This window comes from Schistocerca serialis, chromosome 2, assembly GCF_023864345.2.
Source record: "Schistocerca serialis cubense isolate TAMUIC-IGC-003099 chromosome 2, iqSchSeri2.2, whole genome shotgun sequence".
Classification (NCBI taxonomy): domain Eukaryota; kingdom Metazoa; phylum Arthropoda; class Insecta; order Orthoptera; family Acrididae; genus Schistocerca; species Schistocerca serialis.
The window spans coordinates 816,410,301-816,427,646 of NC_064639.1; the positions used below are offsets into that span (position 1 = coordinate 816,410,301).

Consider the following 17,346-nt stretch of genomic DNA (forward strand, 5'->3'; position numbering starts at 1 on the left):
TATCCAAACCAATTTACACAACATGTATTACAGCTGCAGTTTATGCCTAATCTGCAGCTGTGATTCATGTTATTTGAATTGAAGGTGGAGGGGGGGAGAAACAAAAGGAATTATGAATGTCAGTTGTATCGGGACGTTATGCGGAATCAGTGGTGATGAAGTAAAATGTGTGCTGGACTGGGATTCAAACACAGGATCTCCTGCTTACTAGGCAGTTGGTTAACCACTGCACCAACCATATGCAACTGACATCAGTAGTTCCTTCCCTTTCCTTTCCTTTCCTTTCTCCCCCTCCACCTTTAATTTACATAAGTATCACAGCCATGGATTCCATATGGTCTCTGTTCTTTCAGACATGTCCAAAAGAACAGACACAAAGCGTTCATATAATTGATTTGCCTTGATGGGCAATGAACCTACCACCTTCAGTGTGGATGCACAATTTTGTTCAACCTCCTGTGAATCTCAAACTGGCAAGCACGGAGGACATGGACAGGGACTGCAAATATCTGATGATGGGTGAGAATATGCGCCGGCCAGGAGGCATGCCAAGATAGTCCACACAATTGCACGAAACACTGTGTCCAGGTGGTGCAGTAGTTACAGCAACAGCCTACTAAGCAGGAGATCCCAGGTTCAAATCCTGGTCCCACATATATTTTCACTCGTCACCACTGATGCGGCATAAAATCCCGATGCAGCTGACGTCAATTGTTCCTTCTCTTTCCTTTTCTTTCTTCCCCCTCCACCTTCAGTCAACAACTATTTTACCTTTGAGTGGCAGACATGCAAACAGACCAGAGGTATGGCCATGGGAACCAGGATGGCTCCCCTCTATGCCAAACTTTTCGTGGTTCAAAAATTTGGAGGAGGCTTTCCTGAGATCCATAAGTCTTCAGTGTTGTTCATGAATGGCAGCACAACAGGTTGAATCACCAAACTGACATCCAAATTTTCAGTCAGGTGCACAAGATAACCACAAGAGTGCTCCTGTTGTCATACAAAATTGCACCCCAGGTGATAACTCCGAATGTTGGTCCAGTGTGTCTAGCACACAGACAAGGTGGTTGCAGGCTCTCAACTGGTTTCCTTTTAACCAGTACAAGGCCATCACTGGTACCAAGACAGAACCAGTTATCATCAGAAAGACAACAGACCTCCACATTGCCCTACAATCAGCTCTCATTTGACACCACTGAAGTTGGAAATGACTGTGGTTTGGGGTCAGCAGAATGCACACTACAGTGCCTCTTGCTCAGAGCTGTCCTTCAAGTAATTGATTTGTAACAGTACATTTTGTCACTGCAGTGCCAACTGCTCCACAAATTGGTGCTGCAGAGCAGTAAAATGTTATCTTGTAGCAGAGATGCTGACTCAGCATCTCCGCTATATGGTGAATAGAAACTTTCCTTCTCATAATATTGTTACATCCCATCCTGAATTTTCCATTGTTTGATTTGTAAAATGTTATCTATCATTTGTGATCGAGGCAAACATTAAAAATAAAGCAGTACAATGTGCCAGAGCCACACACTGAACACTACTGGTCTTCCCTCTCTGTAGACCCATGTGACAATACATTCTCGTGATCACTGCTTCCAGCAATCATGTACAGCAGCTACATTCCTGCTAAGTCTTTCTGCAATATCCCATCAGCAACATCCAGTTTCTTGCAGCCCTATTACATGACCTTGTTTAAACTTAGTGAGTTGCTGATAATAGTGTCTTCCTCACCTTAAAGGCATTGTGGACTAACCTCAACTCACCACATCCAATCTCAAAGAAAACTGATGCACATGACTGTTACGGCATGTATTTGAAGCAACCTGATTTGGACCCTCATTGTGGCACAACTAGTGCCACTCTTATGCAACTGGTGCAAAATATCAATAGACATTATCTTTCAGATGTAGAAACACACCTACCAACTTAAGTTTACGTTGCACAACTCATTCTTGCTACTGTGATTTTTTTCCCCATCAGTGTGCATTCTCCCAATTAAATTTCACACGCCTACTTATGAATGACAGTACCTACATTTTGGCATTTGCCATCATTTCCATGCCAAATGTTCCCATGCAGCCTTGCCATTCAAAGCAAATGTATTTGTTCAGATGCAGACTTTTTACAGTAGTAAAACACCAATCTCGCCTTAGCCATCACAGGATGTAATTACCACACCAACTTAGTTGAAATGCAGGTTTCCTGAGCTATCAAACCCACCACTGATTCCTCCAAAAAACAACTTATGAGTACACCTCCCATTACTCAGTATTATCCTGGTCTCGAATGTATTAATCTGCTAATGACTTCCAAAAATCGTGCCCTGAAATGGGGTCCATTCTGTGTGACACTTTGCCCAACACACCTGGAATAGCTTTTTGTCATCCGCCTCCTCTCTGAAATATCCTTGTTAGAACCTACTCCTTCTGCACCTACTTCCCTACCCTATGGCTTGCCTTATGCACCTTCCTCATTGTGGCACAACTAGTGCCACTCTTATGCAACAGGTGCAAAATATCAATCGACATTATCTTTCAAATGTAGAAACAGTGTGCTATAACAGGTAAAACATATACTATGAAAGGGAGAGCCACCTATGAAATGACACATGTCGTGTACCAGCTGTTACGTAAATACTGTCTGGCCCTTTACATTGGCATGACTACCACCAAGTTATCAGGATGAATGGGCATAGACAGATGGTGTTTACTGACAGCACACGATATCCTGTTGCAGAGCATAATTTACAACATGACAGCCATGACCTCAGTGCCTGTTTCTCCACACATGTCATCTGGATTCTTCTGTAGACACCAGTTTTTCAGAACTGTGCAGGTGGCAACTGGCATTACAATATGTCCTTGGTTCTTGCCATCCACCTGGCCTTAATTTACATTAACTTTTTTGGTCTCAGCATTCCTTCTCAATAACTATTTCTTTCTCCAATACCTTTTAGTTATCTACATCTTTTATTTTCTGAAGTGTTTATTTTTCCCCACCCCTCACCTTTGCCACGTACAATGCCTTAACTTTTCACTCTTATTAACTCATGCTCAGTGTTTTTGACAGTAACCTCTGCCTTGTGTATTATCCGGTCTTCCACTTTTAAGCTTGCAGGTTTTCAAATCTCATCATGTGTAGTTCCCAACAGTCAGTGTTTCCTTTTCATGCCATCTGACCCCATGGCCTGGGGTTCTGGGGAATTTTCTGAATTCTCCCCATTTCCTAAACCTCACCAGTCCTTTTCTTTCACACCTATTCTTTCCCCTTTAACCCTTCTGTGAGAAGAAGGAGTCATTGGTCCCAAAAGCTTGCACATTTCAATACCTTTATGTGCATGTTCTGTTGCCACTTAGTGAGTAGATTTTTTATCTATCCAATTATCTTATTCTTCCAAAAATTGCTTATTTCATTGATACAGTCAATGCAGTACAATAAAGCAATAATTTTTTGGGGACTAAATTATTAAAGAATCTATGAAATTATGCATGACAGAAAATCTGATGAACTACAATAGTAGATACTAGTTGGATAATTCATGGAACCCATCTTTACCATGATTTGTTGCAAACAAAGACAACAGAGTATGCTGATAGTCAAGCAACAACCCTGAGGAAGGCTGAGTTCTTCAATTCCAGACAGGGAGGGTGGGGGGGTGGGGGGAGTGCACTCTTCACCATCATGTGGCATGTTCAGTCTGTCACCATAATTTTAATGAATGCACGAAGTACACAAAGTGCACTGATAAATTGCAGAGAGGGAGAAGGGGAAGTCTTCATCAGTCTTTGCTGGATCACTTGAAGATGACTGGCAGGTGTACAGTCAAAAGACCATGACTTGTACTAAATAATGTCTGGCTGCTAGCCTACTATTTCTTTGAATATTCAATTTGCTGAAGTTTCTTCACATGCTCTAGAGTTCAGTTTATTTTTACAATTTACCCTCTTCCCAACCCTACACCTTCCTTTCTATGAGTGTACTTACTTCACAGTACTTTTTTCTATTAGTGAGTCATACATATACCAGGGTTGACTGAAATCGCCCCAGATATTCCAGAGCTATGCTGGAACAGACGTGACTACATATATCATTTCTTTATATATCACTATCTGTAGATGCTTTGCAAAGTCTTTTCTTCTTTTTAAGTAACTACACACATATAAAGCAGACACATTGACATGTACAAAGTAAATGAAAGAATGATTTTTTTGTTACTGGATTAAATTTGAAAAATTCTACTCAAATGCTTACATTTTGCATTATAAGCTTCGCATGCATATGCAAATGTTAAATATGTTCCACATATATTTAACATATCTCACACATATTTATATGTATATTTCATCCATATTCCTAGCGAATTTCACTCTGCAGTTTCATCTGAATTCTAAAGAAATGTTTAATTCTGTATGTAGCTGCAATCATCAGTCAGTCTGTCTACCATTTAGAGCCCCCTCCTCCCTCCCACCATCACCACTCCAACCCGTCCCTCTTTATTCACACATTTTCAAATGGATTAGTCTAAAATCATACATTCAAGTTATTTCACTTACTTTTGCACAATTAAAAAAAAAAAAAAGAAACTGAAGTGTTTTTAATACTTTCACATTATACGGGGTAGTTTACAACCCCTATTAGAGGCTTATAGGTACTGTAGAGGGGACTTAGAAAATAAAGTTTCGATAATGAACCCGCTCCATAAATGTATGCTTTGGATGTAAAGTAAGTTTGAAGATTATATCACTTTCAAATCTCCTGCTTAGTGGTACGCACAAAGGGGAGACAATGAGCTCTTACCTGTGTGCCCTACAGGAGCCCATGGTATGGGCTATGTTTTGAATACTTGCACTGTGAAGGGGGAGATCTGGAAGTGATCCATTCTTCAGACTTGTTTTATATCCAAGCAGTACATTTCAGGACATGGGTTCTTTACCAAAGTTTTATATACTAACTCCTCTGTGCAACCCATAGAAACATGTAAAACAAATTGTGAAACATCCTGTATTTGTACTGTTCCCCATTGACATATAGAAATTTGCAGTGGAAAGGATAACTATTTCATAATAGCTAATTTTACTTGGTGTGTGTGTGTGTGTGTGTGTGTGTGTGTGTGTGTGTGTGTGTGACACTAAAATTTATAAAATTGTCACTTTTATTTCATAATGAAACAAGCAATAGGAACAAATGACAATCTTTTGATTATAAATTAGTGTAATTATGATAAATATTAGAAGACATACATGAATACAGCAATTAACAAATACCTGCAGGATTGTTGTTGAAGAAATGCATAGTTGCTCGTGTTACACCAATAAACATTTGATTGTGTAGCCTCATTGATGCACGTATGCAAAGGATGAAGAATGATATGGAGCGAACTACAGTAACTACAACTGTAGCAACCATAACTGCAGTATAGATGTAGACACTTGTGGTTGTATCTGGTATCCAACCATAGGCTGTCAAATATGTGTCAGTCTCATTGTAGTATGTGGCGTTACTTTCAGTGTATATGGTTTGCATTATCTCTTCTGAGTTGGTCCTGCGAAAATTAGGCATATATATATTAAGTAAGAATGCTTTAATGAAAAGTCTGTTGAAATATAAAATACAGGAGGGTACCTCACTCCAAAGCTAATGGCTGTGAATAATACAGAGGAATGACTTGTAAACTGGGAGGTAACAAACATTATTTTACAATTATAAATTAGGAATTATACCTCTACAGTCACATGGCAACTGGATCAATGAGCAGAATACAAGTTGCCAGGAATTAAGAAAATGGAAAAAGGTCATAGCTACTACTCACAGATTAAGCCTTAAACCTGATCTTACTCACAGAGTCTTGCCTATAAGGCCTATAAGCCAGTATGAGGAACAGTGATCATGGGCCGTGTGAATGAGCAATGATCATGGGACGTGATCAGTACGTCACCAATCCCTCCAGCTGTTATTGCCAGCTGATGAATCCTGGTGTGCCACTGCTTCTTTATTTGAGTAGCTCTGCATTTTGCCTTAAAAAAACTGAGTGAACTCCATTCCTAGATTTCATTTTACAGAGACATTTAAGGTCCTTATTTGGCCAATAGACATGTGCAAAATTAAGAGCAACAGAAACTACAAATAGCTTCTTTATATTAACCACACATCATCATCTTCATATCCATGGGTTAGCAGTTCCTTTGCATCTCCATTTTCTGCAATCTATTGCTTCCTTCTTAATGTTCCTGTATATGCTGCTATCCTGCAGATCATCCAGGATCTGAACTCTCCCTCACCTCCTGCTCCTTTCCACAAGCTTCTCTTAAGACAGTTTCTATAAGCTGCTGCTTCTTTCTTAATAAATGTCCAATCCAGTTTCTTTTCCTTCTGCTTATTACATTCAGTAATTGCTTTGCTCTCCCATGCTTCTCAGTACCTCCTCATTTTTCACTCTGTCCATTGAGCATATTATCTCCATTTTCTACCACGTTCAAACCTCAAAATCATAAAACCTTTCTTCCTCTTGTCTACATTTCAGCACCATAAAGGAGGACATTCTGCACAAAAATATTTTATTAGACTTTTCTAAAATCTTTGCCATATTGCTGCAAAAACTCTCATTTTCTTACAAAATGCCATTGCTATTCTGATTTTAATTTCTGTGCTGCTTTTCCAGTTGTTTCCTATCCTGCTTCCTAGGTATTTAAAGCTTTGTACATGTTGTAATATTTCTCCATTCAGCATTATCTTTTCCCTTTTATTTCTATCTAGTAGCATTACTTTCATTTTCTTTGAACTGATTTTCATTCCATAAATCTTTCCTTTAATTTCAGTGGTATCCACTATATCTTGAATATTCTTTCTCACCTGTTACTAGAAGGACTTCTTTCTCCAATTTTTACCCTCTCATCATCTAGTGGGCAGTGGTCAACAATACTTTCTAGGTTCAGATTGGAAAGGGTAAGTGACACACAGTAGCCTTGTCCTACTCCCTTTCCTACTTCTGGCCAACTGGTACTGTCTTTTGTTTTTGTGTTATTTATTTTTTATTTAAATATCACGAGTTTGTAAATCATTTGGTTTCCCAGTTCACCTTATTTTCCTTCATTATAGTTGCAAGCTCATTTCAAGCCACATTATCAAATGCCTTTTACAGGTCTATAAAACAATTACAGGGTGGAGCAAATAAAAGCAGCCCAGATGAGGGGATGCATTTTGAAACCTTTTGTGGCAGTATTAACAGAGGATGAAAACACCTACAGTTACTTCCAACAGGATGGAGCAACTGCTCATACAACTGGACAAACATTGCAGAACATTTACACAATCTTTACACCTGACAGCTGTTAGAAGTGATCAGTCTGGTCACAGCCCTACCGCATCTGTCAGTGTGTGATTACTTTGCGTAGGATCCCTCAAGTCTAAGGTATATCACAACAGCCCTCTTAGTCTTCAAGAACTGCAGCAGAACATTTCAAATGAGATTGCAGCAATTTCAGCACTCCACCTACAAGCCACCATCAGCAGCTTGCTGACCAAGGCCCAAAAGTTCCAAGTGATGAATGGTGCTCACTTTCAACATCTGCTATAGTCAGGTTAGCACTGTATCTCATTTTCTCTGCTGTATTTCATTGTATCCCTTTAAACAAACCTCTCTCCCAGAATTTAAGAGCCACAGTGCATCTTTTGTATCAGTATTTCATCTAAAACCAAGTTGCTCTCCAGCCAAATGCTCATCCATTATCTTTTCTAGTCTTTTATTAATGACTCTTAACACAACTTGGCCGCATGTGAATGAGCATTTCCTCATTTTCTGTTTATTTGGTACTGGAATCATTACTATATTCAGACAGACCTCTAGCCATTCATCATTATAATGTATTTTGCTGCATAACCTCAGTATTTGTCTTACTCCTTCTTGGTTAAAACATTTTAGTATTTCTCCTGGTGTCACATCTGAATCAGCTGCTTTCTCATTTCCTATTTATTTCTTCATTAAGATTGGCAGTCCTTTCTCATCATGCATCCAGGATAGTATCAGTTCTTCTTCCAGTATTTCAGCTGATAACCCTAACCCACATTCAATGTCAGTCAATGGCAAAATTTAAAGTACTTGACATAATACTGCGGCATAGATGCGGGTGCATCACAGATAACTCTGATGGCAACAAGACCTCCGTCAGAGATAAAGCTTTATTTATCTAAGAGTAAAACAAAGCAAATGCAGAGCCAAAAAATCAACAGTGTTTACAAATTTTGGCTGATTACTATAATGGATGTCATTTTTTGGAATGCCAGGCAGTGAAAACTCAAAAACATAATTCTTCTAAGAGCACACAGGTGAAATTAGCGGTTTCCATAACTTGTCAAGCTGGAAATCCTCATCTTGGTTGAGTACTGGAAATCCTCATCTTGGTTGAGTAGGTTGTTCGCTAATTATATTTCCACAGCTTCCTTGACCACTGAATCCCATAGGATAAGGCTGTGGCCAGTTTTGACTTTCCCATAATCCATGGAACGGGTAGTGGAAATATAACATTCAGCTGCTGCAGATTTGTTGGGGAGTAGTAGATGGTTGTGTCACCAATATTCGATAAACCATTCCTGTGCAGTGCTTATTGCTAGTTCTAGATCTTCTTACCACACTGATCCACCTTTCGTAAGAGCTACCTGATAATGCTGCTGAAAAAGTAAGGGTTGAAGCATGCCAAGCACTTACAAGATCCCATCCACAGAAAAGTAACATATACGAATCTAAGAGAGCTGCACTTTATAATCTCCAGAACAATTCCCAGTTAGTGGTTTTCCCTGCAAGTCTCTCAGAGCAAAATAGTGGATATTACCCATTATTTTGCTGCTGAGTGACCTCTCCATATAGAGAAGATGTACAACTTATAACAAGACTGTCAAGGACCTCACAGCTCAAGGATTAAAAAAAAAACTGATCTACTTCTAACTCCAGCCATCTACTTGAGGACTGAAGCTTCCCAGATAATTTGACCTTACCAATATCCACACAATTATACAGAAAAAAGGAAGTTCAGAAGAAAATGTAAGTTGTAAACCATGCTTGGAGCAGATACTACAAGTGTTAACTATTAAACCAACATTGAGCAATGCAGATGCACCAACTTATTCGATGGCCAAATATTTTGCTCCATTGTTCAAACCTTTGGTAAGTAGATGTGGCGATATCTAGATAGTGTCACTGTCTCATAAGTCATACATACAGTTATGTACATAGGCTTCTGTGGCTTCACATACTGTATCAGTTGCCTGATTTGGAGCATTCAGAAGTGATTATATCAGTGCATTTCACAAACTTGGATGAAGTGAAGAGTTCTCAGTATGATGCTAGTTGTGTACATAATAGAAGGAATTAACTGATTAGCACTAATAGATGTATCAGGAACTGTGTATTCTACAACCCCAAAGCACAGAACAGTCTATTTAATTTTCCCTTTCTTCTCTTGGTGGTTCTTTACTATTTTTCTTTCTAAACTGCTTGTACTCATAATAATTATTTTCATCATCTTCTTCTTCATCATTAGCAAAATTTATTTCTAAAGAAGACTGGTACATACTGAAGAAGTCATTCTCATCACATTTATCAACAACTTACTCCTCCAACAGTAATTATTACAATCATAAACTAACAAATCACTGCACAACATCACATTCAAAAAGCAAGAGACAATAGTAAAGTCTGTTTTGAAACACAGCACATTTGCAATTAAGCAACAACATGCAGTAATACACTGCTCACACGCAGCCTAATTCACTTAATGTCAATGGTCACAAAAGACCACTGTGACACCACAGTATCAACACCACAAAATAACAAGAATTTCTTACTGGAGGCAGTTAAAATGTGTTAAGATACAATTATTAATAAACAATACTTTTTGCCCACCTGGAAATTCTTCTTATTCCACATTGGTATGTGGCATCTATATGGTTAAAAAAAATGACACTAGTAACACAAATGAGATAAAGTAAACTGAATTGCTTTTTGGAAACAAAATGTTAACAACATTACAGTTTAACAATACAGGTAAATTAAATGACTAAGAAAATATTACCAGTATGAGAGCCAGTAATCACCACCCAGAACAACCACTGGTGTCAATATAAATGCAACAGCCACAAATAACTGTAGACAGTAGTTGCCACCAGAAGAGAAATATGAGAAGTACACAGCACTTCTAACACCACCCGAGGTTCTTAATTCTGCTTCTTGTCGTGGTGCTGATGCTTCTTCTATAGATGCCATTCGCTGCAAATAGCATGCATTTATATGGAAGCTGTAGCTCTTACTGAATTAGATCCTGTAAATGCTTGACTTATTTTACACAGCAAATTACCACAGCAGATAAAAAAAACACAGAATGTATATCCATATTAAAAAAAGATTAAAAGATTGTTTAGTCTCAGCCTGAATACACAGTGCACAATAATGTTTAACTTTCTAGAACACAGGAAGTTACTCAAATAGTCCATGGCTGAAATGGTGTGACTAGAGGTGGAATACAAATGTGTCAGAGAGAAACATGTTACAAATAATAATAGCTCCAATTAACACATACATGCACTTGAAATGTACACTGTATAAATTTAACATAATTTGACAAATAAAAAATCTACTCACCATGCAGCACCAAGAGAGCACACATACAAAGTTACTGAAATTTGCAAGCTATTGGCGTCAGTTGCACATTTTTCTGAGAGAAGGGCTGAGACAAGGAAGAGTGATGAAAGAAAAGGATTAGCAAGGTTTAGGAAAGTTCAGAAAACTCACCCAGAACCCAAGGTCAGGGAAGACTTACTGGACAGGATGAGAAGGAAATATGATTGTTGGAGGCTACACTGGACAGGATTTGAAAACTTGAAAGCTTACAGGTGGAAGATACGGTAATATGTAAGACAGAGATTATTGCCAAACATTGTGCATGAGTTATAAAAGCAAAAACATAAGTGCATTATTTGTGAGAGAGGTGGGAGGGGCGTGGCGAAAGATAGACAGGTCAGAAAATGAAAGATGTAGAAAACCAAACGGGAGTGAAGAAAGGAATAGTCACTGGAAATAAATGCTGAGACCGAAGAAATTAACATAAATTAATGTAGGGTGGGTTGCAAGAACAAAGGATATGTTGTAACACCAATTCCCACACGTGGAGTTCTGAGAAACAGGTGTCTGGGGGAAGAATCCAGATGGCACGTGTGGTGAAACAGGCACTGTGGTCCAACTGTCATGTCGAAGAGCTTGTCTGCAATAATATGTTGTGTATGGCCAGTATATACCTGCTGCCTATGCCCATTCATCCTAATCGATAACTTAGAAGTAGTCATGTCAATGTAAAAGACCGAACAGTTTTTGCCTATCAGCTGGTAGGCTATATGACCTGTGTTACTTCACAGGTGTCTCCCCCTTTTCTAAACCTCATCACTCCTTCACTTCACCCCTCTTCCTTCTCCTTCAACCCTTCTGCCAGAAGAAGTAGCCACTAGGTCTGTAAGCTCGCTAATTTAAATACCTTTATACGTGTGTTCTCCTGCCACTATTTGGGGAGTAGATTTTTTATCAATCCAATTATATTATATTTTCAAAGCCTGATTATTTTAACTACATAAATTTATTATTTTTACATTGCAAAGTTTCCTTTATCATCTTTTGCCTGTTTAAAAAACTTTCTAGTACACGGCAATTTCCTGAAGTCTGTTGCTGAAATGGTGCTACTGGAGGTGGAATACAAACCCATGTTTGTGTATGTATAATAGGACATAAATAGGATAATATTGTAACTTAACTATAAGCGTAATTAGGTTTGTAATATGCTTAAATATACCTCAGTACTACTTAAAGGTTGAACATGAATTTGTAAAACAATGCAAGGGTACGAAAATCTATTGCACTAAAATAACTATATACTACTTCTTCTAACATTTATGACTTGTTTCACCTCTAGAAATGGTTTGTACTTGTGGAATGCCATGTTGCACTGTGGTTCAAAGTCTATGTTAAATTCTACACCCCCCCCCCCCCCCCCCCTCTAAAACTGACTGGCTGGGTATGTCAGCTCATAGATCAGAGGGAAGCAACAGAATATCACTCACAAGAGTTCTACATTTACCAAAACACTGTGGTGTTTAAACCAACCTCTGGGTTATGAACATCTTTATCTCACTACTTTAGCAAATTACACAAATTATTTACAAACTTTGACTTTCGATAAGAGTGAAAGTTTATTCAGTAGAATGTGTTTCTTCAATGACAATTGGTATACTTGTGTTAAAGACTTTTTATAACTGTAAATATACTTCATAAAAACCAACATTGTCAAATCGATAAAAGTAAGAACTAAAATAAGTTTCATTCTGGAAACATACCCTAGGCTGTTGCTAAGCCATGTATCCACAATATTCTTTGTTCCAGTAGTGCTAGTCCTGCAAGTTTTGCAGGAGAGCTTCTGTTAAGTCTTGAAGATAGGAGATGAGGTACTGATAGAAGTAAAGGTGTGAGATCGGAACATGAGTTGTGCTTGGGTAGCTCAGTCGATAGAGCACTTGCTTTAGAAAGGCAAAGGTCCCAAGTTTGTGTCTCAGTCTGGCACATAGTTTTACTCTGCCAGGAAGTTTCAGAAATAAAATGGATTAGAGAAACATTTGACATACCTTTGACTGATGCTCAAAATCACATACAGCAAATGAGGTGCTGATTGAGAAAGTTCAACATTTAACTTAGAATCTTACAATTTTAAAGAGTACTAGAGGATATCTGTCTGTGGATTGTGTAGATACCTGGCAAACATCCTTTAATACTCTATAAATACTGAACTTAAAATTCTCAATCAGCACCTCATATGCTGTACATGATTTTAAGCATCACTCAAAGGCAGATAAATTGTTACTCTAATTTGTTTTCTTTCTCACTTTTAGATAAAACATTTCCCACAGCATTTGACTATTTTTTCAATTTTTTTATTTTCCAGTTTTGTTCAGAAAACATGAAAAATAATATATTTAACTTTCAAACAATTAAGTACAAGTTTTTTTTCCAAAACTACACCTCATGCTGGTCAATTTGTCCAATTTCAACTTGTTGTTTGGCTATGAAAATTGGACAAATATCCACTGTGTGATTTCTAGGGAGTCTTGCTTTCAATCTACTCAAATAATTGACCAAAAAGTGCAAAATGCAGACAGAATACTGAAGAACGTGAGTGAAAACTGTAAAATGAAACTCTGCCTTTGAAGTGCACTGTGCTCCAAAATTAAATTTACGTGAAGATTAAAAAGTGGAAAGAGTGGAAACTGCTCCCAGAGGCTTGCCTTCTATGGACAACATCTAACATACGAATTTTCTGAGAACACTTCAATGACTGACTACATGGTCCAACATACCTCACCTACTTTTCTAAACCTCATACAGTAGTGGTCGTCAAACTGTGGGCTTTTGGCTGCATCTGGCCCAAGGCAAGTACTGTTGTGGCCAGTGGTTGTCAGCTGTATTTTATAGTGATATTCATCTACCTACTCAAAGGCACATCCAAAAACATCAGGTAACATTAAGAGCTTCTTAAGAGTGTAGATTTAATAGATGTTGGTGAATTTGACAATGAGGTAAGTAAATTTGGCCACTTACCTCAAGGACAGAGAGGTAAACAGTGCATCTATTGCAGGATTGAAGGATATGAGAGGGGGAATGTTTTATTGTTTGTCTTCTATTGCTGACAACTTAAGGGCAGTACCCAATAGCTGCCATGGTATAAATTTTGACACAGAAGTAACACAGAGTTGTCAGTGCACATTATAGGGATGGTCATCTTCAAAAGCTTTACTTATTTGTAACAAGGAATGATAAATTAATTAAGGTTGTTGTAATACAACATAGTGGTTAGAAGAAAACTGGCATTTAAATCACTTATCAAACTTTTGTGATGGTGACTCATATTCAACAGTGTATTTAAATATAAGTACAAATACTATTATTAAGGACAGTCAATCATGAACATGGTAAAAGCAACACTTATCCATGAAATTATAGTGTCACAAATGTTAGACTGCTGAGGTTGCCACCAGTCTGAAACAGACCATAGTCAACATGAAATGTTCAATATGGTGCTGACTTTTAACTATCAGTACTTGGGGGTGAAAGCCAATCTACCATGCCTGTAATGTAGTTGGTTACTGGGGGCTCATAACATGCTAATTTATGCAGGTTACCAATTAACAATAAGATTGGTATATATGTGGCATGAGGCACTGCCCCGAAACATCAGTATTGGCTCTTGAGCAGAACAGTTTGACTACCAATGTCATAGAGCATCTACTGCACACTTTTGTTGACTAGTAGCCTACATGAACAGAAATAGTGAAGAGTGGTTCATTTATTGTTTGGGATTTCACTGAGGAATGAAACATTCATTTTGCTCTAACAGGAATATTTCTGATTGATTACAATTATTTGGCAGCTAGGACTTGTCAGATGTTTGCATCTGAGGGGCATCTGAGCCAGTCAGGTAAGCAACATGGACTGACTCACAATGTTCCGTAGTAACTAATACTCTGGTACAGACAAGGCAATAATCTGTGCATGTACAAGGTGGTTATAATTAAACTTTCACTACTTGAGCCAGTGAATGGGCCAACTTTATGGGAATGACATTCAGACTGTGCAGTGCAAGATTTGTGTTGTTAGTAGTGTTAGTGCCATCACTTGTCATTAAGCACCAGTACTGATATGGCAACGTAGGTTTGAAACACAAGCATCAGTGTCCATTACAGTTGCAGAGAGTCAACATGGGTCTGGAGAAGGTTAGCAGGGCTTTACTCATAAAGCTGCTTTATCAAAACGACAGCAATAGTGCTGCTGCTCTTAGTGAGTACTGACACATTAAAGGAATAGAGAGAGGGCCCTGTTCTGCACCAGGGTTGAAGAACATGATTTGGAAGTTCGAATTAACTAGGGATTTAGGAATTGCTCCTGGGAGAGGCTGATGACCAGTGGTGTCATTCGTTATTAAAGAAATTATTGATGCAATTGATGAGTATGTTGGCTGCAATGTGCAGTGTTCAAACAGTGTACAAGCTGTGCTGTGATGGCCGAACATTCCATGGACCAAAGTGCTGTGAACAACTGTGAAATGGTATCTGTACAAATTTCACGTTACACACCAACTTTTGCCACGTGGTACAGACATTGAAGTAGACTTTGCTCTTATGTTTCTTTCAGTTAATACTAACAATTGTCACATTTGGGAATCATTAGCAATGACAAACGTTCATGAAGTTCCACTGCAAAGTGAATGCATCACTGTGTGGTGTGGCTCCATGACACAGTTAAGACTGGTCCATTTTTCTTTGAGGAACTCAGACTCTAGGGACCAAGGGCATGCAGTGTGAATGGCACATGCTACTGTGATCTGCTTCATCAACATGTTATCCCTGCTCTACAGGAGGAGGTGCTTTGGGCTCATCTTTCTGAAGCATGAAGGAGCTCCTCATCACAATGCTCATGAGGTCACTAGGTTACTGTGTAATACATTTGGAGAAAACAAAATCATTGGCCAATCATTCCAAACTGTGTGGCCACCAAAATCACCAGATTTGAACCTGTGTGATTTCCAAAAGGGCAGGGTTTATCAACGGGACACTAATGCATTTTGGAAGGTGGGTGAAGAAATATGACAAAATTCTCGTCATTCATTCACACACCATGTTCTATAAATCCTATCCTGAAAGAGACCCTTCAGGGGAGTGTATGAATGTATGGAATGAGAGAAAGATGCCATGGAAAAGTACTTGAGTCTAATAATAATAATAATAATAATAATAATAATAGCTTTATTCAACATCGAATGGTACACTGCACATGTACAAAGAAACAGTAATGATTAAAGTTATTTTTACAATACACAAGACACATTCTTCTGAATACGTCATTAATTTACAACAAAATTACAATAAGGTGTTTACTTATTTCTGTTCACATAATTTCACAAAGCATTTGTTGTTCTTCATATAAGTATGGTACTCTTCTAATGTGTAGAAAGGGTGTTTTACTAAACATTTCTTAAGCTGATGTTTCAGTTTAATTGTAGGAAGAGCCATGACTGCTCTAGGCAGTGCATTAGCTAATTTAAGGAATGTATAGATAATAGAATATGTAACAGGAAACAATAAAATATTACACGTAAGGAATGCTCATAACTAGTAATGAATATATAGTATCCTAACAGAAAGAATTCAGTTAACTACTGTTTCTGGGAGCAAAAATGTTTCCTTAATACATGGATGAGTGCCCAGTGGCCTGCGGGTTTTGTGGCATAATTTGTTGGGATGGTGTATCAGTAAAGGGGTGCCATTCATGTCAATGTGTTTCCTCACATGCTATAGTTTTGATCTCATATGCTAAGAGTGCCGCTGTCACATCACATGACATCGTGGCCTGTGTGTTTAAGTAAACTTTGGAGCTATTTAGGCACAACTCATGATTTAGAGATTATTTATGAGAAGAACAATTTGAAGTAAGCATTGTAAATGCTTACAGAAAAGTTATGTAACCTTTAGAGCTCAAATATATAGGAGAGTTAGACATGGACACTACAGGTTAAGGTTAGTTACAAGTTTTAATCTAGCTCACCTCAATAGGATCTCGTTTTCCTACTTCATCTTCAGGCTCATTGTCTTCCTCCGCACTTGTATCTTCAAGCTCAGAATTCATCAGTTTTGCAAAATCCAGACCAGACTCCTGAAGTTCAGAATAACTGCCTTTTGCTTCAACCAAGCCCTGAAAATAATAACAGATAATTCCTTTTCTCAAATAGCTCATATTGCAAACAGTATTCTTTTTTTCATTTTTCATGTTTCATCAACACACAATTTTTCAGGTCCTAAATTGGTATATGTGAATGAATAGGAAATTCAGTAATATATCTCTTGACAATTAAAGTAATTAGTTATACTGTAAGAATAAATCATCAAAATAAGTAACCATAACATCCTTTAACACACGTGTTTCTCCTAACGTTGCAGCATATTATCTTTGGGCCCAGAGTTCTATGAGAATGCAGTGAATAGAAAATTAAGGAAAGGAAGGTCAGAGTTTAAAGAGCCACTGACCAAGAGGTCATAAGAGATGGAGTGCAAGCTCAAATAGGGGTAGGATGGGGAAGCAAACTGGCCATGTCCTTTCAAAGTGAACCAACTTATCATATAAATCATATACTGAAATGTAGGAAAAGTTACTCTGTGTAGCCACACTTTGATTTGAATGCTACTACTTCTGAATGTTAATCCAGTGTCATCACGTGCTACATACGACACAGAAATGAATTAACGAATAGGTAACTGTAATCTATG

The 17,346-nt window shown here is 38.1% G+C and overlaps 1 protein-coding gene across 1 annotated transcript in view; it reads right to left on the reverse strand.

Moving 5' to 3' along the window:
- Positions 1-17,346, reverse strand: part of LOC126458057 (probable multidrug resistance-associated protein lethal(2)03659) — a 289,235-nt gene that overhangs the window by 94,725 nt on the left and 177,164 nt on the right. The window contains exons 13-15 of the mRNA XM_050094855.1: positions 16,628-16,774; positions 10,068-10,261; positions 5,268-5,545 (exon numbers count right to left, since the gene is read on the reverse strand). Of these exons, the coding sequence (XP_049950812.1) occupies positions 5,268-5,545; positions 10,068-10,261; positions 16,628-16,774 (619 nt within the window). The remainder of the gene's footprint in view (positions 1-5,267; positions 5,546-10,067; positions 10,262-16,627; positions 16,775-17,346) is intronic.